Source organism: Haliaeetus leucocephalus, unplaced genomic scaffold (assembly GCF_000737465.1).
Source record: "Haliaeetus leucocephalus isolate CR32 unplaced genomic scaffold, Haliaeetus_leucocephalus-4.0 Scaffold351, whole genome shotgun sequence".
In the NCBI taxonomy this organism is placed as follows: Eukaryota; Metazoa; Chordata; class Aves; order Accipitriformes; family Accipitridae; genus Haliaeetus; species Haliaeetus leucocephalus.
Window position 1 is genome coordinate 6,875,253 of NW_010972787.1, and position 23,133 is coordinate 6,898,385.

Consider the following 23,133-nt stretch of genomic DNA (forward strand, 5'->3'; position numbering starts at 1 on the left):
TTGGCCAACTTTTATGTGAAATATCTTTGATTGAATTTTCAGAATTAAATGTTATCACTACCAAAGCTGAGGAAAATTGAAAGTTCTTAATTTTATACTTTCCTTTGGCTCAATCACTCTTGTACTTGTAAGTCATTATTGCTCAATTGTCACTGAAGTGCAAAAATTGAATCTTTATTGGGTTCACTTATCACAGTAGATGCAATTTGAAGTGAAATTTGGCATTTAAGAACCAGACGTTACCATGTTAATCTTCATGCTTTGTTTCAAAGTTAGTGCAGCTTTTGTCTCGTCATTTGGTTGCTCGCGACCTGTTTGGGGTTTTTTTTGAGATGTTGTTTCCATAAAATACTGCGGTGTGTATAAAACCTGATTAGATAAATTTTAACGTTTAAGCTCTTCAGTAGGTATTTTTATCATGCACTCTGTGTTTAATAATGGGTGTTAATCTCATTCTTTAAATGCTTTATACGGTTTTCATGACAATAGATTTAAGGCTACAGTGTTTGCTCTTCCTAAGGATAAAGGGCAAATGATTAAGAAGTTAAACAATATTTGCCCTGCTTAAGTGAATAATTATTTCTAAGTAAGAATACAACTTGATTCCTGTTCCAAGTTACCAGAGGAAAAAGCTGTACTTACTACTTCTGAATAGAATTCATTAGTGTTTTAAGTGAGAGATGCATAAAACTTAATTCTTTTGTGTTTGATCTGAAGAAAGGCAGAAGTAATATACTGTACTGAAAGAAATTTTCTAAGAACAGTGAAAGCTCAACTAAGTTTATTAATGCACACATTTAGTGGATATCAGTTTGCAAAGCTCATGGGAAGACGCTTTTAATATTTTGATAACCTTTGTAAATACGGTTGTAGGTTACAGAAAAACCTGTTCATCTTTTGATATGAAAATTAGCAAATGGTTGGAGTGTTTTGCTAAGTGGGAGTGCAGTTTGGGTGTGCAAGTCACATAACTACTTTCAGCATGTTGAAAATCTTTTCACTTGCTAAGTTCTTTTTGCTATTGTCTTAAAAATATAATTCACTTAGTCACCTATCATAATATCTAACTAATCTCAATTTATGTTGACTTGCAGCGTGGATTTTGAGCTATCATTGCTAGAAAAAGTGTGGCAACTTTGAGGACTAGAAATGGGCTGTTACTTTGACAGGAACAACTTGCTGAAGAAAAACCAGCATACTGAACAAAAGTATCTTACAGGCTAAATGAGGTCTCTGAGAGGCAGTTTGGACTGTGCTGGTCCAGTGCACAGCTAGAACTGTTTCACATACCTGTGGAACTTTTAGGAAGTTCCAAGGAATATTTTCATTGCTAAGTTGGGGCAAGGTAATAGGTATGTGGTAATAGGCTGTAAAATGTGGTGACATGGAAAATACTTTTGGTTTGAAGTTACTTCTGCTGTTGATTGGGGGGGGTGGGGGTGGCAGCAAAGTCCATGGAAACTTTTCCTAAGTACCTTTTTTTCAGTTTTTCACTAATGCAAACTTACTGAGATTTAATTAAGTCAAATAATTACATAAAGTTTTTACTAATTAACCTTCATAACCCATGTGCTTGTTTTTCAGTAAACCTGATATGTCTCGGTTAAGGCTGGCTGCGGGGAATGCTATTGTGAAGTTGGCACAAGAACCTTGTTACCATGAAATCATCACCCTAGAACAGTACCAGCTGTGTGCGCTAGCCATAAATGTAAGGAAATTAGGTGGGACTTGTGGGTTATCAGCAAATGTATGAGTATATATGTTGTTTGTTCTGTATGTTGTGTATACTTTTGCTAAATCTGATTTTATGCAAAACGTTCAGTCTTGGCATGAATTTATTTTCCCACTACATAATACTGAAAAGTGATTTTGGGTGAGAATTAGATCTATAGTACTGGTCTGCCTAGTGGGGGAATGTTAACTTAAAAGTAGTGAAATGTTAGAATATTGATGAACCAAGGAACTCAGTATTGATTTTACGTAATACCTCAGTTGCATTATAACATTATTAGAAGTTGAAATGAGATGACATAAAGTACGTTGGACTGCAGTGACAACAGTGACCTTCGTTTCTTGATACTTGGGTAGAATATATTTGCAACGCAGAGGTCTGCAAAGATATTTGGCATCCTTTAAATATTAAAAGAGGTAGGGAGAGATTTCTCAGTATATGTTGGAATTTTCATCCTTAATTTCTGCTGGTGAGCCCAAAGTAGCAGAAAGGAAGTAACTTCCGAATTCTAAGTAGAGATATAGAGATACTCTGTGTTCCTGTTTTGTAGACTTAAATTCTACAGAAATTGATTCGCACCCCAAGAGTAAGGTGATAATGGAGGAACTCATGTTGGTGTTACTTGTGTAACTGCTGGTATTCTCCTGACTTTTGTAAAGTCAAGAAATCCTCTGGGAAGAATCCCTTCCAGAAGATATCTTCAGTAATAATGGTATTCTATTGTAGACCTTAATTCCTATGACTGGCTAAAGCTTTAAAAGCTGCAACCCCATTTAAAATGTCAGAAGATTTGAAATTGGAATTTAATATTAGAAAATATAAAGTAAAGCTCCTGTGTGGATATTGTTTATTTTCATATAGAGTATCTTTTAAAGTTCTTAAGTTGTTTGGAATTGGGTACAGTTAGGCTAGAAAAATCATTCATATACCAGAGTAAGGCAGTCTGTATTATATTTATGTATTGACAATGTTTAGGTGGATTTTAAGCCTCTGTGTTCCTATGGAAAGTAGCCCTTACTCAGTTCCCAAATGCTGTGAAACACAAGAGAAATGGAGCAAAACTTAAAATTACTTAAGCAAATGAAATCTAACAAAAATGCAGCAGAAATTCAGTGGTAATAACTGAAGGTCTTTTCACCCAAAGCGAGGACTGACACTTTTCAATCTTCCTATTCCAAAACCTAATAGAAATGTTAGTCCTGAGTCAAAATCAGTTTTAAAGATTTTTACAATTCAGAACAAAATTACTAGAGAGTAGAATAACCACTTACTGTAATGACAAATAAGACCTGTCTCTGTTCCAGAAAGGATACTCTAGCCAGATAATGTCATGCCAATATAGTATTTGCATGTTCTGTTTTCTTCTGATCCCAGTGATCAAAATACGTTCATTTCTTCAGTCATCTCCCTTCTATGGCAAAGTTTTGTTTATTGCAAATGTTAATGTTGCAGTTCACCTCTATTAAAATTTGCCTTCATTGTTTTGACTCTCTTTTCAGTACGTTAGGAGCAAGTTCCTTGCCCTTCATTGCATCACTGTCTCTCACTTTCTTTTTTGCTGCTTCATTTTCCAGCTGTATCAGTCTTAACTGTTTCTGGATATTGATAACAGATGTGTTGTCACCTTTTTTTTTTTTTTTTTTTTTTTTTTTTTTTGCTATCTTTGGGTCTAATGCTTACCTCTCCTCAATTTTTGAAAGGGAATTTTGAGAGATGAGATTTAAATTAAGAAAACATTCTAGGGTCACCAACATTTATAAGCAAGTTAGTATCACATCTTACTATAGAATCATAGAATAGTTTGGGTCGGAAGGGACCTCTAAAGATCATCTCCTTCCAAACACACTGCCATGGGCAGGAACATCTTCCACTAGATCAGGTTGCTCAAAGCCCCATCTATCCTGGCCTTGTACACATCCACAGCTCTAGGCAACCTGTGCCAGTATCCTACCTCTGTTGTGGTTTAACCCCAGCCAGCAACTCAGCACCATGCAGCCGCTCACTCAGTTCTGCCCCCACCTAGTGGGATGGGGGAGAGAATCGGGGGGGGGGGGTAAAACTTGTGGGTTGAGATAAGAACAGAATAGAACAGAAAAGAAGAAACTAATAATGATAATGATAACACTAATAAAATGACAACAGTAATAATAAAAGGATTGGAATATACAAGTAATGCACAATGCAATTGCTCACCACCCACCGACTGACACCCAGTTAGTCCCCGAGCAGTGATCCCGCCACCACCACTCCCCCCAGTTTATATACTAGATGTGATGTCGCATGGTATGGAATACCCCTTTGGCCAGTTGGGGTCAGCTGCCCTGGCTGTGTACCCTCCTGACTTCTTGTTCCCCTCCAGCCTTCTTGTTGGCTGGGCATTGGAAGCTGAAAAATACTGGACTTTAGACTAAACATTACTTAGCAACCACTGAAAACATCAGAGTTATCAATGTTCTTCTCGTAACCTAACTCAGAAACATAGCACTTTACCAGCTACTAGGAAGACAATTAACTCTACCCAGCTGAAACCAGGACAGCCACCCACATTGCAAACACTTTTTCGTTATGTCCTATCTAAACTTAACCTCTTTCAGTTTAAAACCATTGCCCCTTGTCCTGTCACTTGCAGGCCCTGGTAAAGTCTTTCTCTGTCTTTCTTATAAGCCCCCTTCATATATTGAAAGGCCACAATAAGGTCTCCCCAGAGCCTTCTCTCCTCCAGGCTGAACAACCCCAGCTCTCTCAGCCTTTCTTCATAGGAGAGGTGTTCCAACCCTCTGGCCATTTTCATGGTCCTCTTCTGGACCTGCTCGAACAGCTCCATGTCTGTCTTGTAATGGGGACCCCAGAGCTGGAAGCAGTACTCCAGGTAGGGTCTCACTAGAGCGGAGTAGAGGGGGCAGAACCACCTCCCTTGACCTGCTGGTAATGCTTCTTTTGATGCTGCCCAGGATACAATGGGCTTTCTGGGCTACGAGTGCACATTGCTGGTTCAGGTCCAATTTTTCATCCACCAGTGTCCTGTTCCCAGCAGGGCTGCTCTCAACCCCTTCATCCCCCAGCCTGTATTGATGCTGAGGAGTGCCCTGAGCCAGGTGCAGGACCTTGCACTTGGCCTTTGTTGAACCTCATGAGGTTCACATGGGCCTGCTCCTCAAGCCTGCCAAGGCCCCTCTGGATGGCATTTCTTCCCTCTAGTGCATCAGCTGCACCACTTGACTCTGTGTCATCCACAGACTTGCCAAGGGATGTACTCAATCCTTCTATCTGTGTCATTAATAAAGATATTGAACAGTACTGGTCCCAAAATTGACTCCTGAGGGACACCACTTGTTACTGATCTCCATTTGGACACTGAGTTTTCGACCGCAATTCTTAGGGCGTGACCATCCAGCCAATTTTTTATCCAGTCCATCTATGAAACCCATATCTCTCAGGTTTAGAGACAAGAATGTTGTGTGAGGTGGTGCCTTACAGAACTCTATCTAGATGGCATCAGTTGCTCTTCCCTTATCCACCTACGTAGTGACTCCATTGTAAAAGGCACTAGATCAGTCAGGCATGACTTGTCCTTTGTGAAGCCATGTTGGCTGTCTGTAATGATCTCCCTGTGGTTATCCATATGCCTTGACATATCTTCCAGGAGAATCTGTTCCACTACAGTATCGCTTTTGTCACCTTTTCTCCTCAGTTATTATTTCTTTGCTAACTTCCTTACTTGTTTACTAGAACTTAGCTTGTAAGATCAGTCAGGACAGGAATTCTGCCTTTACTTTTCTCTGCAGCTCTTAATGGACTTTGAATACTTAGGAATAACTTTTCTAGATCTTCTTGAGGACTTCTGCAGTCTCCTTTCTCTCTGCCAGGCTATTGAGTTCAGATCCTCAGATGCAGAGTAACAGTAATGGTTTCAGTGATTTTTGCACTTTACAAGTGGTACTGCATTAATCTCTTATGGAAACCCATCTGTATATTTGTTTTTGATATATTTGCATGTGTACATATGCATATGTTTATGCTTAGAATGTTTAGTATTGGAATCCATTTCTTGATGGTAGATCCTGACTATTCTGTAAGTTTATTCATTCTTAACACTATGAAGTGTAGCCATGAATTAGGACATTCAAGTGATGTCAAGGCCAACTCTAGTATTATGTAATTTAATTTAAAGTGAATGTTCTTTAAGTGAACAGATCAGGAAGCAGTTTAAACAAAAGGAAAAGCTTAATTTTTAAAGTCTGTAATGGTTGCACAGGTTCTGCTGTGGTTCTGTGCTGGCAGGTTTTTTTGTCTTGAGACTGCCATTTTGTAATGTGGAATGATTAGAGTGCAGAATATGTAATTAAGTGTTGTCACTAGTTGCTGTATTAAGGTTGCACTGGTAAACAGAGACTTTGTGATGATTAAATGCATGTAGTTTTAGTCATTTTAAAATCAGTTATGTATGTGTTTGGCCAAACCTGTGAGCTCACCAGCAGTTCAGTTCTTTGATCTGTAGAACAAATTTTGATGTCAGCAGAGCTTCATATTGAAATAGAGTAGAAAATAATTGAGCATAGGTTTAAGTACTTCAGTGTTTAACAGGCTTTGAGACCAGATTTAAGATCTAATAAGCTTTGCTGTTGAGAATGCAATTTTAATTGTATTTAGAATAAATCTTTTAGATTGCATAAGTTTCATTTGTTAAAAAAAAAAAATCCCAAAGCTTTTTCAGGTTCCTTTGTCAACTCTGAAAGTGTTTTAATTGTTTAAGCAAGTCTTTGTCAATTTTCAAGAATCAGAGTTGTGTCTGAGGGGTACATGCTGCTTTTCAAATAGTTTTCTAAAAAATACTTTTAAATGGTGAACTTCTGATGAATGGGCATTAAATTCTGAGAAGTAGATACGTAAAATTGGGCTAATATATGTGTTTTCTTTGTATGCTATAAAAAAATGTAGAACTTGGTTGAGTTTGGTCCTGCTTCTTCCCAGTGAACTAGTGTAACTGAGCTCAATTTAAGGTTATTCTCAATATTAAAAGATAAAGAAATGATAATAATTTCAATTTGTGCCACACAATGCCATCAGTAACAATGAACTATACCTTCCTTTGTCCTCTTAGTCAAGGAGGACATGCTTCCTTGTCAGTATACCAACAAGGCACAGGTCTCTTCTAAGCTTTCCAAAGGCTTCTGAGCAGGAGAAGAGCGCTGTACCTTAGCCTTCTGCTGGGGAGGGTGGATTTGCTATGAAGAGGCAATAGTTATTGAGTAGGTCTCACGGTTTGGGTTTGTGGTCTTGGGTTGCTTCAAATCTGGCTGCAGCCGGAATTTCAGGGTTTCAGTCCATAGAGGAAGACTCTGGCTTGAAGCACAGATGGAAAAAGGGGGCTTGATTAATTTCTTCTGGATTTAATTTTTGAGTGAGGGGAGAAGGCGGCTTGTGTTATCTAACACATGACCTCTTCTGATGCCATTTGCGAATTTAGCGGAGTCAGTGTTACCAGTGGCTCGGTTTTGTCTCTGCACTTCCAGTTGGCTGATAGCTGGAAACCCTCTTCAATTCTTCCTGGTTTCTAAACTGTCATTTGATTAAAATAGCTGTTTATTCCTGTTAATGTTTTTTCTTCATATTTAGAGATAACAAATTTTTCCTTTTGACCTTTTTTTGGCAGGTTAAATATGGCAAGCTGTTTTGGTGGCCTTGTTTACCTTATGCTTTTCTGTACATTTTCTTCTAACTTTTCTGCACCTGCTTCTGTTATCCTTCCTTGGCCTTTTACTAAATGGTTTGTGGCATATTGAATGGTGTCTTAAAATAAAGTACGTAGGTTATTTTCATACAGAGAATTTTGAAGTTCCTATCTTTTCTGGAAATACGTTGCTTAATACATTGTAGAAGTACATTTGCAGCCTTCATATTATTTTACTTTGTGTTACTTGGCAACTGTTAGACACGGGCTATTACCTTCCGTGGTCAGTCATAGTTCATAGGTTTCCACAGTACAGTGGAAATGCTTGGTACTCTCAACGTTTAACCTTATCTGGTAATTCTGTTGAATTTTACATAGTTTGTAATATTAATGGCGTGATGAAAATTTGTGAAATCGCAGTAGTAAAGTCAACACAGTGATTACTGGTGGCTAAACACTGTTTCGGTGCAGGTCTTTGACTTTGGCTCTACAAAGCAAGCCGTCCTATTGTAAACAATTTCATTAACTCCATGCCTCAGTCCTATGCTAAATTAGGCCTTGGGTCCTGAATGTGATATCTTCTTGTACACTTTCTGAACTTTAACTCTTCTCTTGATCTTAAGGGAAGCTTCAACTGATTAATTCAATTTAATTGCTCTGAATTGGCATTAAAAATTTTCTTACAATTCCTATATATCTGTAGCTGTGAGGTCTGAAATTGATTTTGGCATATTTACCCAGGCTTCCATGTTTTATTTCACTGTTTGTATTACTTTTCTAAAAGTTTACTTTTACCTTTTTTTGGTTTTGCCTTTTTTTTTTTTTTTTATAGGATGAATGTTACCAAGTGAGACAAATATTTGCTCAGAAACTTCACAAAGGCCTTTCTAGACTACGGCTGCCACTAGAATATATGGCTATTTGTGCACTGTGTGCAAAAGATCCTGTGAAAGAGAGAAGAGCTCATGCTAGGCAGTGCCTTGTGAAGAACATAAATGTCAGAAGGGAATATCTGAAGCAACATGCAGCAGTTAGTGGTAAGAGAATAGATGTCGCTTTTTGGTACAAGTGCTATAGTTTAAATGTAAATGTGAGTAGACACTGAAAATATTGATCATTTTCTGGTTTGATACATAGAATGGCTGTAAATTTCACTTAGAAGTATCTAATGAAAACTGAAAATAGAGTCCAGATTTTCTTTAGAGTTTTTTAATAGGTATTTCTGAGATCTTTCAATTTCGTTAAAGGCTGTGCAAATGCTTATACCGAAGTATATTGGAAGTGAAGTAGTTTTTCAAGGCAGTTATGTGTACTGTTTGAACTTAATGGTTAATTAATGATTGTCACTTCACATACAACATGATTTTACTTCAGTAATTAATAATATGCAACCTTAATGACATAATGCTGTACTAAATTGTCTGTCTTTCCGCTGCTATATTGAGTAGCTTCTTATGTTATGCTGGGAAAGGGCTATATTTGTAGGCACTTCAGGATGAGTTTATGTAATTCTTTCATCCCTGTGCCAGCAGTTGCATTGTGGGAATGCTGTGTAAGTTGTTATGGACTAATGTTAGCTATTTTTCTTTTATAAAATCAGTCCTTTTCCCTTTTGACATACTCAAAGCTACTCACATGCAGTATGACGATACTGGTATATGGTTATAGGAAAAAGTAGACCTTCATGAAGAGCTGTGGGCATTTCGAATAAGAGTTTTTGAAAGTTTTATTTCTTTGAAAGATTACTGATCATTTGCCCTTTTGTAAATGAAGCAGATTTTTTCATCTTGTCTTAGGATAGACCAGACCTGGTTTTTGAATCTGATCTCACAGATCCTGTCGGATAACTGATTTCCTTCTACATTTATGAATCAGACTTTATATTAGTCATGTCAGTCTGTGTGAGCCTTAGTCCCCTTAGATTTTGATTAGAGAATAAGTCTGCAGAGAAATCATTTTGTGTATTGTTAATTAGACTTAAAAAAAGCAAAAACATGGGTGCTTTTTCACCCTCCTCAATAACATGTAAAAAAGAAAAATCCATTGAGCAAATGCCTCTAAGTCATCCTAAGACTATTCCTCTTGAAAGTTGAAAACTCTTTTAGTTATGTGGGAGGAAAATATAAGAATTCTCATATGATTAAAAGTAATTGCTGATTTCCTAACTATATAAAGATAGATGCTGCAAAGTTACTATCAAAAATCTGTAGAAGAAATGAAGAGGAGCCTAGATCTGTGTGATTCTCTTTATCCAATAGGACTTCAAAGTGTGCCTGATGATTTTTTTTCTTGCTGAAAGACTTACCCTGAGTGATGCCATTGATTTGATATGTACTATAATCTGTGAGGAGTCTGCATTAAATATAGATTGCAGGATTTTTTGAGGATTACAGTGTTATGTTAACTTTGTGACATTCAGGTTTACCAGTCTGAACTTTTAATAAATAAAATGTCTTGAACTGTTTGCATCTTAAAAAAATAATTATTGCAGTAGTACAGCTGAAGCTCAGTTCTGGTAAGATCATACTATTTAAACGTGTATGTGTCTCCTCCTGTGTCATTCTCCCTACTGGCCATGCAGTAACTCAGAGTTGTAAGGACGATAGTATCTCCTCTGAAGCGCTTCCACAAAAAACTAGAGCTGAGAATCTGCATCTCTGATTAATGCATCTATTTTTCTGAACCTATAAATGTATGATTTTGTGATATGTTTTTTCTTGAAAACTTGGTACAGGTGAGGAGGATATATTTCAGGTATTTGGGAGGATTTCAGCATTTGTTGAAAAGATGGTAAACCTCCGTATACCTTGCCTTAGGGAAAACTTCCTAAAGACTGGTACCAGACAGTAAAATGCCTCTTTCCTTCACACTGACCTTTTACAGGCTGTCAGGAATTACTCTCAGGCCTCTTAAATTCTCTAAATGCTATTCAGAGTGGAAGCCACTCAAGAGGAGACTTATTTTGATTATGTATCTGTTACTAGTTTCATCTGGGTAGAGGCTTGTGTCTTGCATAGTAATCATTGTTTTCTAAGGGCAGGCTTTTACTTGCAAGTAAGTGGAAAAATTACAAGAGTAAAGATTAATTTTTTTAACAAGTTTCTTTCTTAAATGCTCATAAAGGCCTGTCATGAGGGGGTTTTGGCACATTCTAGTTTCAAGTGCTGGTAGTTCATGTCTGTAAAGCCACCCCACCTTTCAAGTTGTGTCTGTGTTTATTAGAGATGAGGAAAGAATGTAAATACTATTTTTTGTGGTGACAGGGGTTAAATATAATGCATGTCAATATTTGTCCTTTTCCTGTTTTGTCTGGATCTGGTTCGCTTTGTTTTCCAGACCCAGCTGGAATTATTACTATAGTTATATTAGAAACTGTACAAGGCAGAAAGTTAGTGAAACACTGAGTTCATGAGTTCTTGATGAGCATTCTACTGAAGTTGCTAATTAATACAAATAATAGCAGGTTGGTTTGCCTGGGACATGTCTAAGGCAAGCCAATCTTGCTAGTGTTCTAAAATCATAGTTAAGTTCTTTTTCTTCCCTGCCACATCTTTTTTTTTTTTTTTTTTTTTTTTAAATTTAGTTAAGCAAACAGATGTTGGATAAAAATGTCAGTGTTCTAATGTATTTGAAAATAGTTTTCAAATATTATTATATATAATGATTTACAGATATTTGGACTTCTTATTCATAACCTAATAGGGGTTAAAAGCTTACTGAAAGAAGATTTTACAGACTTGGTCATGTCTTTCATGACCACTCACTAGCTCAAAAATGTGATTTTTCAAAAACAGAGACAGCAATTTCCCTCCTTCCTTCACATATGCATTCAAGTGTTTATCCATAGGCATGTTAATACCATGACTTTGCATTTGCCACAAGCACTCAAGATCAGATGCTTGTACTATAGTAACATACCCAGAACACTAGCATGCCTTCCTTGCCTATCGTTCTGCCTGTTGCACAGGGTACAGGTTTAATAACTTAGGTGTGCTGTGCATCCTCCAGTTCCTCTTAGTCGTTAGGCTAAAGAAAACAGCCTGGACGTTTTCTGCAAAACGCTTTTTGACTTTTGGTATACAACGTGTCTTTTTGTTGTCCGTGCCCTGTGCGATATGACCTTTTTTATTCTGATTTTCGTCATCAAACTTTGAGGTGCTGAAGTTCACTCTGCGTGGTGTTGGTTAGCTCAGGAATTTATTTGTTACCTTATGGAATGTGTATTTTGTGATCATAACTCTGAGAGGGCCTTTGGCAACAATCCCTACTTTGTGAATCCTCGAGGAAAATAGGCCATCTGACTGTCGTGATGTAGGAAAGACTTTCTCCTGCAGTCCTTGCTTAGGACAGCTTACAAGTCTTGGAGGATGCTAGAAAAAGTTTTGAATGCTTTGAATGTCATAGTTCAGTTGTGCTGCTCTGTTCAAGTGGGATTGAACCTTTCAAACTCAGTCCACTACTACTTTGTTATAGCTTTTATGTTACCTCCTATCCCTTCTTTAAAAGGGTAAGGTAAACAGGTGGGTTTGGGGAACATTGTGGCAATTTGACTGCAAAGCCCCTGCAAGGGGCATTTCTTTCTGTTCTGTTGACAGCAAGGCTGCACACTGCAATGTCCAAAGAAAGAATAGTAGCTTACCCTGCAATTGTGCTGGTCTCACGTCTTGCAGTTAACATGGATTTTGTGATCTAGCCTCACTTCAGTTTTTCAAAGTCTTTCAGAATACAGGCTTTGAACTGAGGAAAGGATTGGGAGTAGGGAGTGACTGTGGCTGTATTCTCAAGGTAGCTAGAAAATATGTAGCCTGAGTGAGAGATACTTAAAATCTTAATTTTTGCATGCATGAAACATCTGCACATCAACCATGAGATGTAACATCATAAAGAAATGATAGGCCAACATGTGCCTATACTTTATCTTAATGTATGCTGACCTTAAATTTTGCTCTTTCCTCTGTAGTAGAAAAACATATTTCTTGGTATGTAGCCTTTTGATGCATCTTTCTTCTACTTTTCAGAGAAACTGTTGTCACTTCTACCAGAGTATGTTGTTCCTTATACTATCCATCTTCTAGCTCATGACCCAGATTATGTCAAAGTCCAGGACATTGAACAACTCAAGGACATTAAAGAGTAAGACTACTTTTAATAGTGTTATTTCTAGCATTAAAACAATCTAACTTTATTCTAAGTGAAATTTTAATTCATTGTGGTACCCTGATAAACTGTCCAGTGCACATAACGATGGCAGTTATTTCTGTAAAATGTTGTGAGAAATAGTATATATGCTTTTTTAGTGCCCTCTGTTATCTTACAGAGGAACCTTCACCTTCTGCTCATCCTACCTTAATTTTTTTTTCTAAAGAATTTGTTTCCCAGGGTTAGACCAGTTCAAATCCATAATACTAACAAAACCTAGCATAAACCACTTTCTCATATGTGCTTTTTAAAAGAATTTCTTTTGCATTTTTATTCATGAGGAGTACTGCATTTCTCCTTTAGGTGCCTGTGGTTCATACTGGAAATATTGATGGCTAAAAATGAAAACAACAGTCATGCGTTTATCAGAAAAATGGTAGAAAATATCAAACAGACTAAGGATGCTCAAGGACCAGACGATCCAAAAATGAATGAAGTAGGTGATACTTTTTGATTGGAAACTGTATTTCATTCTGGCCTGCTTCTGGAAATGAGTTGCTTTTTTTGTTTACAAACCAATTTTAAAATGTCTTTCAGTAGAATTGTATGTGGGAGATGATACTCTATATACTGTAATGATTATATTTATTGTAGTTTAGATGATAGTTATTTTCCTGTGCTTCAGTAGATCTTGCACATTTGCAGGGGAGTTGTAATAGTTTGCAGTCCTTTTGTTTCTGTCTCAGTAAGATTATTAAATGCTGACTTTAAATATATATAAACTGGAATTTTAACTGTTTAACTCATCCACTACGATGCTTTCTAATATTTGATTTTAAAAGTGCAAGAGTAGGCTTAGTATAGGAAGAAAAATACATGCATTAGATATCTCCAATGTGTATTGTGTAGTGAATGTATCAAACCCTGATCTTGTTTTTGAGGCTTTTGCATCATTGTCACTTTTCTGCTTTTCCCACAGAGATGAGAATTTTTTTTATTTTTTTTTTAGCTTTGTCTCTAAAACCATGGCATACACTATTATTAAGTGTAGAAAGATCATGAAAGCTAGCTCTCTTCAACTGCTGGGCCTACAGTGCTTTTGTCTTTTGCTCCTGTATTTTAGTACCCTTGGATATACTGTTTAAGATGCAGGCTAATGTTAAATGTTCAAGATGATTGCTTTTAAACTGTGAGTTCTTGTAGTTCTGTGCTCAAAAGATACTGTCTTTTGTCAAGATTCGCAATGAACTTCTAAAGTGTTATTTGTTTGGGTTTTTAAATTTTATTATTTACAGAAACTATACACAGTCTGTGATGTAGCAATGAATATCATTATGTCAAAGAGTACAACATACAGTTTGGAATCCCCTAAAGACCCTGTACTTCCAGCCAGATATTTTACTCAACCTGACAAGGTATACTTTGGCATTTAATTTTTCTTGAGATAAGTCTGTTTAAATCTTTGTTAGTTGTAATTCAGGGTTGGTTTTGGTTTGTTTTTTTTTTTTCAATAGTTCTTGTAACTTCAGACTTCTCCCTATTATAATGTAGTTGAAAATGTGTGTACGTATATGTTTTCATAAATATTTATATATGCATACAGACACAGATTTCTCCCGCCCCCCAAGGTATTTTTGCTGAAGTTTAACATTTCAAAAGCATAAATGATGTAAAGAAAATTTTTCAGTACTACATCCAAAATGTATGCATCTTGTTCATTGATTATTGCTGTGATTTCTTTTTTTTTTTTTTTTTTTTTTATTCACACACCCCTCCCTCCCAACCCCTTCCTCCTTTCTTTACAGAATTTCAGCAACACCAAAAATTATCTTCCTCCGGAAATGAAGTCTTTTTTCACTCCTGGAAAGGTATGTATGGTGTAGAGGTTTTAGGGGTTTTGGTGTTGTGTTTGCAAATTTGGCTTGGTTTTTGTTGTTTGTTTGTTTTAAAGAAAACTTAGTAAATGAAACACTTCAATTTTAAGAAAATAGATTGTTTCTGCCCAAAGGGTTTATATACCAAAGGTAGGTAAACAGTTAGAGAGAGATAGGTAGAAGGGAAAAACTGCTACTGTCTACGCTGTGTTGTGATAATAGTAGGCAAAGCCTGTTGTCTTTAAAAAGAGAGGCCAAAAAAACCCACCCCATAATACCTGACAAGTTTGTAAAATGGTTCACCTTTTTTTCTGCAGAAGACTAGAATACTGCATATGAAGTGACAGCTATGGAAAACTCTAATATAAATGATTTTTAAAATCACATAAATTAATCTTTGGCAAAGGTGAATACCATTTTACAGTACCTTACAAGGTAACTGTCTGTTCTATGGTTATATTAATTTGTTCTTTATAAGCATGCATTGTATTGAATGGCAACTCCCATTCTTCACTGAAACTAAGCCCAGGTACTCTTTAGAATAAAATTACAATCTAGTAAAGGAAAAGACAAATTCTGGTTTTCATTTGGATTAACATGTCCTGTTCTAGATTACAGGAGAACATTCATTTGCTACCTTGCAAAAGAAATAAAAGCGGAGCATCTCCATTACCCTTAACTTTGCTAATGAAGCATTAGCTGTGAGCTAGTAACTTACTAATAGAGGAGGAATGCAAGTTAGGAAAAAATGCAGATGTACAGGAGCATCTTTGATTAGAAGTTGAAAGCCAACATTTATTGGTTGGAATATATCATCATTGTATTTGTGCATTTGAGTGTTTGAACTTCATGGATTAGAGATTCACTTCTTACTGAAGACAAAAGTTATTAAGAGGAAGTTGTGTCTCTTGCAATTTCTGATCAATAGTCAATATTAAGTTCTCCATGAACTTCTCCAACATGAGTCCTTCCCACGGGCTGCAGTTCTTCATGAACTGCTCCTGTGTGGGTCCTTTTCACGGGCTGCAGTCCTTAAGGCACAGCCTGCTCCAGCACAGGCTTTCCCACAGAGTCCCGGCCATCCTGGGGGGTATCCATCCCCCTGCTCCGGTGTGGGCTCCTCTCTCCCCAGGCTGCAGGTGGGCATCTGCTCCCCCGCTCCCCTCCATGGGCTGCGGGGGCATCCCCTCCTCCTTCCCTGACCTCGGGATCCGCAGAGGGGTTCCTCTCACATCCCAATCCCCCTGCTCTCTGCAGGTTTCCCCTCTTAAATCTGCTCTCCCACAGGTGTTACCACCGTCACTGATGGGCTCGGCCTGGGCCAGAGGCAGGTCCGACTTGGAGCCAGGGAAGCTTCTAGAAGCCTCTCACAGGAGCCGGCCCTGCAGCCCCTTCCCCTGCTACCAAGCCCCCACCACACAAACCCAAAACAGGTGTATTTGACCACCAAAAATGTTCAGTTCTTCCACCATCATGAGAGCAATGTGAAATGAGAGTTGGTCTAGGGAGTCTTATTTTGGGGAATGGAAGACTAGCTTGAGTGGATGTTACTGGGGTTGATAGAAGCAGGGAAGAGGATCTGAGGGCAGCAAGGCTTTGGATGTAGGTCCTGTGGTAAGGGAGGAGCTGTTGGTGCAGGCCCTGTTAGTCCCTCCTTGATAGGAGGTCCAGTCCGGTGTGAATTTGAACATCTCTCTGCTTTTGAGCTCTTTCTGTGTTTGCTTAATTAACATTAAGCTCTAAACTAATAGATGTAAATTCTTAAACTGGATTTTGTTCTCCAAGGTTTATTTTTGGAAAGGTTATGCTGTTTTTCTTGTACTCAGTGCAGAGTGAATCTGGTGTAAGTGTAAAATTTCCTCCGGCTATAAAAGTATAACCAGCACATCCATGGTGCACATCTCTGAAAAAGGAACACTCAAAGTTGCTATGATGTTGCATGTGATGATGTTGCCTGCTAAACTTCTTTTTAGCTGCCACTAACTTTAGACATAGATAGAATCTAGTATTGAAATAGAAGATGGATCATTCTAGATAATGAGAAACATAGGGAATGGTCTTTAAGTCAACATTTTTGTATGTAGGTGTTTGGCATAAAGGTGTATTCTCTTTAGGAGTAACTGAATGCTTTCAACTCTCTCAAAAGTTAGTAAGAGCTGGAGGTATTTGGCATGTCTGAAAGATAATCCACTTAAATTAATAACCTGAAGCTCACTGGTGTCTGGAAATTCTGGCACCTATTAAAAGCCTAACATTTTTAAACCTGTGCATGAAGTATCAGAATTTTCTCCACAGTATTTGATTTTTTATTTTTTAGATTCTCATTCATTCCCAGTTGAAATTAGTGTGGTTTGCCATTACAGCTAAGCCGGTTTAATGGCTTCTTTGCTGAAAGGGCTGTCCTACTGCTATTTCTGTTTTGCCAGTACAGATGCATATCTGATCTAAATGGTGAGCTGGTTCAGGCGGCTAGATCAGCAGAAAGCAAACTGCATTAAAAAGTGCTGAAGTGGCTTACTGTAAGGTCAGGTGAGCACCCAGTACTACCAGTGAGAAGAGGACAGACTATAGGGGTAGAGAGAAGAATACTGGTTTTGATGGCAGCTAGCTCTTTGATTACACCTTAGTCAGCTTCCTTCTGGTGTCTTTTGTAACTTTCATATGAAAATGTTTATTGCTTTGTGTTAAGGTGTTGATTACAGAAAGTGAAATCTGTGAATTTAAGCATAGTACATGTACATGTTAACAATATCTAAATGTGTAGCTTAAAATAAAGGAAATATATTTTTGGTTTCAGCCCAAAGCAGCCAATGTTCTTGGAGCAGTTAATAAGCCTCTTTCGTCAGCAGGCAAGCAGTCTCAATCCAAATCTTCACGAATGGAAACTGTAAGCAATGCCAGCAGCAGTTCAAATCCAAGCTCTCCAGGAAGGATCAAAGGGAGGTTGGTAGACAACAAAGGAGCTTTGATATTTCAAGTCTTTGTAATGGAAACTTTGAATATTTCTATAATGTTTTCTAAGTGAGAAACAGAATTTTATTGTCTTATTTTGAAGTAAGGTTCTAGTACCACATTGGTGTAACTGAAACCATGAATTTGGCTTTCTGACCCCAGAAATAAATTTACTTCAAAAAAATAAAAAACAAAAACCAAAACAGAATCAAATCACATCCAGAGTTGGCTATAGGAGGGAAGGAGAGCCTTATAAAGGGTGGGTGGGGTTTTTATATATATATATATATATATATATATATATATATACACACACACACACACACATATAACCATATATATATTAAAAAAACCCCTCCATGTATATACGTATGTACACACATGTGTATATATAGGGGTGTGTGTACATACATACATCTGCAGTTCCTAGGAACCTTGTGGCCTGCTGTAATGTTAACAACACGACAGTGAGGGCTGGTAGGCCATTGTGGTGATCTCACATGACTTCCTCCTCTACAAATTTGTCCTGCACTTCGGACTTTGCAGATAGACTTTTTTGGATTTTAGATTCCTTCTATGATGGAGAGTGGAATGTATTGTAATGCTACATAAGTCGTCTTCTAGTTACGTGTCTTTAAAAATTATAGCTTATTTTGTTTCAATTTTTTAGGTTATTCACCAGTTACTGTATCTTCTTATGTTCATTTTTTAATTGAAAGTCACATTATCATTAATTTTTTTCACAGACATTTAGAGATTGCATAGCACCCACTATTAATATTTTCTCATATTACTTCAAGACTCTGAGGAGATGTTATGTTTGGAAATAAGATTTCTCATTTGGTATTTCTGTGACTATTTAATATATAATATTAATTTTCAATGTAGTGCAGTGTTTTACAAGAAGTACTTCTCAATTCCATTGAAGGTCCACAGGAAGGCTTATTTCTTACAAGTCATGCAGGTTCACATGCTGAAATACATTATTGGCCAAAGACAGGTTGGAATCCAGATTCTTCTCTATATCCAGTGAAACGAATCTGAGACCAATACTGTTCTACATCCAATTCATTTAAAAAAATGCTGCACTCACAGCCTAACATATTCTGTCATCTTCACGATCTCCCCAGTTCGCCTGAGTTAAACTGATTAGTGTTTTGAGTGGAGATACCAAAGAAGAAAGTCCTTTAGAAGCGATGGTTATGATTCAGTATGCATGGTATTTCCCATTCAGTCTGACTGAATATACAGAGGCAAGCTCACATCTGTTAAGACTGTGTAAAAACTGAGCTTCCGATTATGTCACTGTTACTGCAGATTTTATACTTGTAGGAGTGAGAATGTCTTTCTCAGTCTATGCAGTGCCTGCTTTTCATTTCAGCACATAGCATATTTCTTTTCATTAAAAAAAACAACTGCACTGTTGTTTAAAAATATTGCTTCTATGTACCCCAGGGCAGATGAAACAAAATTACTTGTGTATTGGCTTTTGTATAGTAGCTTCTATCTGTGGGTCTCAGCGTTTTACTTATGCAGACGGTATTATTGTCCACATTTACATATGTAGAAACTGAAATAAAAATGAAATTGCTGCCCTAAATAACAACAGAAAGCTTGAGGGATGAACTGGCCTCTGAAATCTAAATCTGCTGTTTTATTGCCTAAACCTCACCATAGGAAAGTGTGCGTGGTTTGGCTGGTCTTTCTGTGGGGATCTTTGATTGGTATATGAAAGTGTATGCAAATGTATACAAATGCACGGATCCCTTGAAACTCAGTAAGGCTCTTCTGTTTCAAAAAGCTGCTTATCTTTCCCAGTGAAAAAAGAAAATTCAGCTTGGCTTAATGATTGACACCTTTGTCCTGAGACTTAGATGTTCTGGCTTGTAATATGTGGTGGCTATAGTAGCCAGAGTGAAAGGTTCTTTCTGCCAGATTGTTCATGGTTTAGGAATAGACTTCTTCTGAAGATTGTTGTTCTTAATATATTTTTTTTTATGATTGTACATTGTATTATAATAATGAGGAGAATAAATGTTTATTCATTCTAGGCTTGACAGTACTGAAATGGACCACAGTGAAAATGAAGAATTCACACTGGCTTCGCCCTTACCAGGGAAGAAAACTGACAAAAGGGACGACTCTGATCTTGTAAGGGTGAGCTGTTTGGTTGCATTGCAAATGTTTCATTTTAAGTCACCAGGACTTTAAAATAAAAATTAATGTGGTTGTACCACATTAATGGTGGTACCACATTTCTTGATATAATTCAAGAAAATATGCTGAAACATGAAACTGAGTTAATGTTGTAAACTACTGGAAATGTTTTTAGAGTTGGATATGAAAATGCAATGAAAAAAAGGTTCAGTTTGTCTGCTTTTCATGTGTACATTATATTACCTTTGCATCCTTCTGACAGCTCCTGTAAGCTTTCAGGATTACCAGTTATGATTTGTAGGATATTGGTAATATTGACAGGGGTAGATACTGCTAGAGCTAGGTTGACGAGAATTAATCCATGATTTGTCTCGTTCTTAGGATTTGTTGATGAAGTGTTTGGGACATTGTTCAAGTTGATAGCTTCCTTGCGCTTCTGTTCCCCAATATACGGTAGAGGTTTTTTTGTATGTGTTCTTGATGTTTACTTGAAATACAGCTTTGGAAGAATTAATTGGATTAGTTTGATAACTATACTGGAGTTTTGGAGGAGCGGTTTAACCTGTCTGAAATTTCAGATTGCCTTCTGAGGTTGTAAAAGTCTGTATCGTATGTGGTGTCTTGCTTGTAGCTAGCAAAGTGCAAATACCTCATTACAGTGATAGATTATAATTCTTGCCTTTTTTTGTACTGTCCCATCACTGGTGCTAAGGCATGTTCTCCTTTTCCAGCCAGATGTGTTTTCCTTTCAACCGCTGTAAGGAATAGCAACTGTTTGTTCTCTGGTTATCTAGAATACCAAGAGAACATCATGATTTGACATTGGATTTAGAAGTGCAAGGAAGAGTTATCTGAATAGCCATAGGGATTCTGTTTTCTTGCGTGCAACTTGTACTGCAGTGAAGGCAGGAAAATGGTTGGTTCTGAAAGCCAGCTATCACAAGTAGAATTTGCAGCATGATTTTAAAGCTGTCTGATTGTGTGTAATCTGGTCTTCAACAGGCTTTTAGGGCAGAGTGAGCTAGCTAACTGATACTTACAGACAAATACAGTTCAGCAGGATGTAAAATAGTCTTAAAGATTAACAAGCATATTGCCTATGCTGTTAGACAAACAAACTGTTCTGTGAGAACAGTGAACACCAAGGGGTAGCAGAATGGTGTCATTGCTATGCCCTTTTGCAGTTTCAGGATCATTCAGGAGAAATTACATGCATCTCTATCTCAGAAGTTTTAGTGAATGACTGCTAACCAAGGCCTCTGAGAGTTGTAGGCCTTTGAAAGTGGTAGCCTTCTCCTTACTAATTCTTACTGATGGATTTATGTATTTCTGTGCATCAGTAATGCTTAAGGTTCCTAATGAGGATATAAAAAATTATTTGGACTCTCACTCAGATGTAGTGCTTGAATATGTTAATGAAATTAAACAGACTAAATATTATCTCAAGCAGTATTTACACCTGTATCAGAATACAGAAAAATAAACCACCAAAGAAAAATTATAACTGTATTGTAATTCTAAGAGCAGTTCAAATAATAAGAATTTCACATACCACTAGTAAATTTCTGCTCTCTGTGCCTTAATAACAGTTAGCAGTCTGTAAATTTTGCAGTATTTGGGATATACATGAAAAAGTAATAATACAAACAAGATGAGATTTGTTACAATTGGATTTTCTAGAAAGCATTAGGGATGTCCTATATCTGATGTCACTGCTGCTTCATTTCTTTTGACTGTCTCTGACATGTCTTTATTCTCCCATTAAGTCAGTCTGTTGCATTTTTCTAGGTTGTTTGGGACATAAGCTACTGACTAGTAAAAACGACCTGATTTTTTGCTTGTCTTGAAGTGTAAATAACCATCTTATACCGTGATACTGTGTGGGAAAAGCAGACCGGCTTATAAGAAAACCAGAAAAATAAGAAATCTCTTGTTTAAAAAACAAACAAACCAAAACAACAACAAAACACACAAACAAACAAACAAAACCCCCCACCACTTCTGGTGCTTCCTCTATTGGTGCATTATCAGCTGTAAACCTGGAAAAGTCTGAGAGTCCAAACAGCTGCTAGCATGCAATTCCTGTTTAGCAGCATTAGGGTGAATTGGTAACTGACAAAGCTAAGGGATAAAGCAAATACAGTTCAGTATTTTTAGTACTTTTGAGGGCATTTGTATTTCACTTTGAATATGTAAGCAGGCTGCTTAAGGTCATTGATTCAGATCTCATTGTTGGTTTTTTTGGAGCTGGAGAGCAGATTATAGCAAGCATTAACTGAGAAGCAGAATTTTAGTTGGGGAGCAGAAAGTCCATGTTTTGAAGATGTCACTATTCAGTATATTTGACCAGATTACATCACAGAGTAACACGTTGGTTCTAAGGTTGTGGGACACTTATTAACCTGAGTGTGAAACTCTACTTTGAAACTTGGCTACAACTACTTACCTCGTAAAAGCAGCTGCAATGACAGATGCGCAGAGTCACTGCAAAAGCAAGTAGAACAGGGAATAATGAGGATGTCACTGATCTAGATCAATAGTTTTGTCACTGAAGTTATGAACTGGCAGGAGATGTCATCATTGTTCAAACATTTTCCTTATTTTCTTCTAGTGTAATTTTTTGTCCTTCAATGTCTTCTACTTTTTTTCCTCATGTCCTTTCCAGCTTTTCTTTCTGCTTTTCTTGACCAGGGTTTATGGATAAAGTAAGCTGACTTCTATCTTATGTCACAAGGGAGATGTGAAGGAAAAAAACCCCATTCAATCTGGTTTTAACTGGCATAACTGTTGTTACGTAGATTAAATTGCGATGTGGCAAATTCTAATAAATGAATGTTCGTATGTGTTGAAATACAGTAAAGTTAGTTTGAATAAACATTGGTATGAAACTGTGATATACTGTAAGTATTTGGAGTTTTGGACCATGAAATGGTCCAAAATGAAATAGTCGTGATTCCCATGAAATGGTAGGTGGGTAAATACCCATCACCCCACCAGGGGTAGGGGCCAGCTGAAGCGATCCTTCTGGCCCTAATAGCTGTTTATTGAAATCTTTGTACTGTTTGTGGCTCTTTACTGTGCACTTCACAGAACTAGAGCATGTAGAGGTGAAAGCATAGTTTCTGTTCTAAAAGCGTACGATTCAGAAACGGTTCTACCTTTCTTGATATGCTAAAGGGAAGAGATGCCATCCAGAGGGGCCTTGGCAGGCTTGAGGAGCAGGCCCATGTGAACCTCATGAGGTTCAACAAAGGCCAAGTGCAAGGTCCTGCACCTGGCTCAGGGCACTCCTCAGCATCAATACAGGCTGGGGGATGAAGGGGTTGAGAGCAGCCCTGCTGGGAACAGGACACTGGTGGATGAAAAACTGGACCTGAACCAGCAATGTGCACTCGTAGCCCAGAAAGCCCATTGTATCCTGGGCAGCATCAAAAGAAGCATTACCAGCAGGTCAAGGGAGGTGGTTCTGCCCCCTCTACTCCGCTCTAGTGAGACCCTACCTGGAGTACTGCTTCCAGCTCTGGGGTCCCCATTACAAGACAGACATGGAGCTGTTCGAGCAGGTCCAGAAGAGGACCATGAAAATGGCCAGAGGGTTGGAACACCTC

General features: G+C 37.6%; 1 protein-coding gene across 6 annotated transcripts in view; it reads left to right on the forward strand.

Moving 5' to 3' along the window:
• Positions 1 to 23,133, forward strand: part of PDS5B (PDS5 cohesin associated factor B) — a 109,068-nt gene that overhangs the window by 59,372 nt on the left and 26,563 nt on the right. For 3 of the 6 annotated variants that reach the window (XM_010572736.1, XM_010572735.1, XM_010572738.1), the window contains exons 23-30: positions 1,585 to 1,708; positions 8,236 to 8,440; positions 12,422 to 12,536; positions 12,906 to 13,038; positions 13,838 to 13,957; positions 14,348 to 14,410; positions 17,214 to 17,359; positions 19,420 to 19,525. In XM_010572736.1, coding sequence (XP_010571038.1) covers positions 1,585 to 1,708; positions 8,236 to 8,440; positions 12,422 to 12,536; positions 12,906 to 13,038; positions 13,838 to 13,957; positions 14,348 to 14,410; positions 17,214 to 17,359; positions 19,420 to 19,525 — 1,012 coding nt within the window. Of the gene's footprint in view, positions 1 to 1,584; positions 1,709 to 2,282; positions 2,338 to 8,235; positions 8,441 to 12,421; positions 12,537 to 12,905; positions 13,039 to 13,837; positions 13,958 to 14,347; positions 14,411 to 17,213; positions 17,360 to 19,419; positions 19,526 to 23,133 lie in introns of those variants that run through there. The other 3 variants (XM_010572737.1, XM_010572739.1, XM_010572740.1) reach the window with 2 other exon arrangements.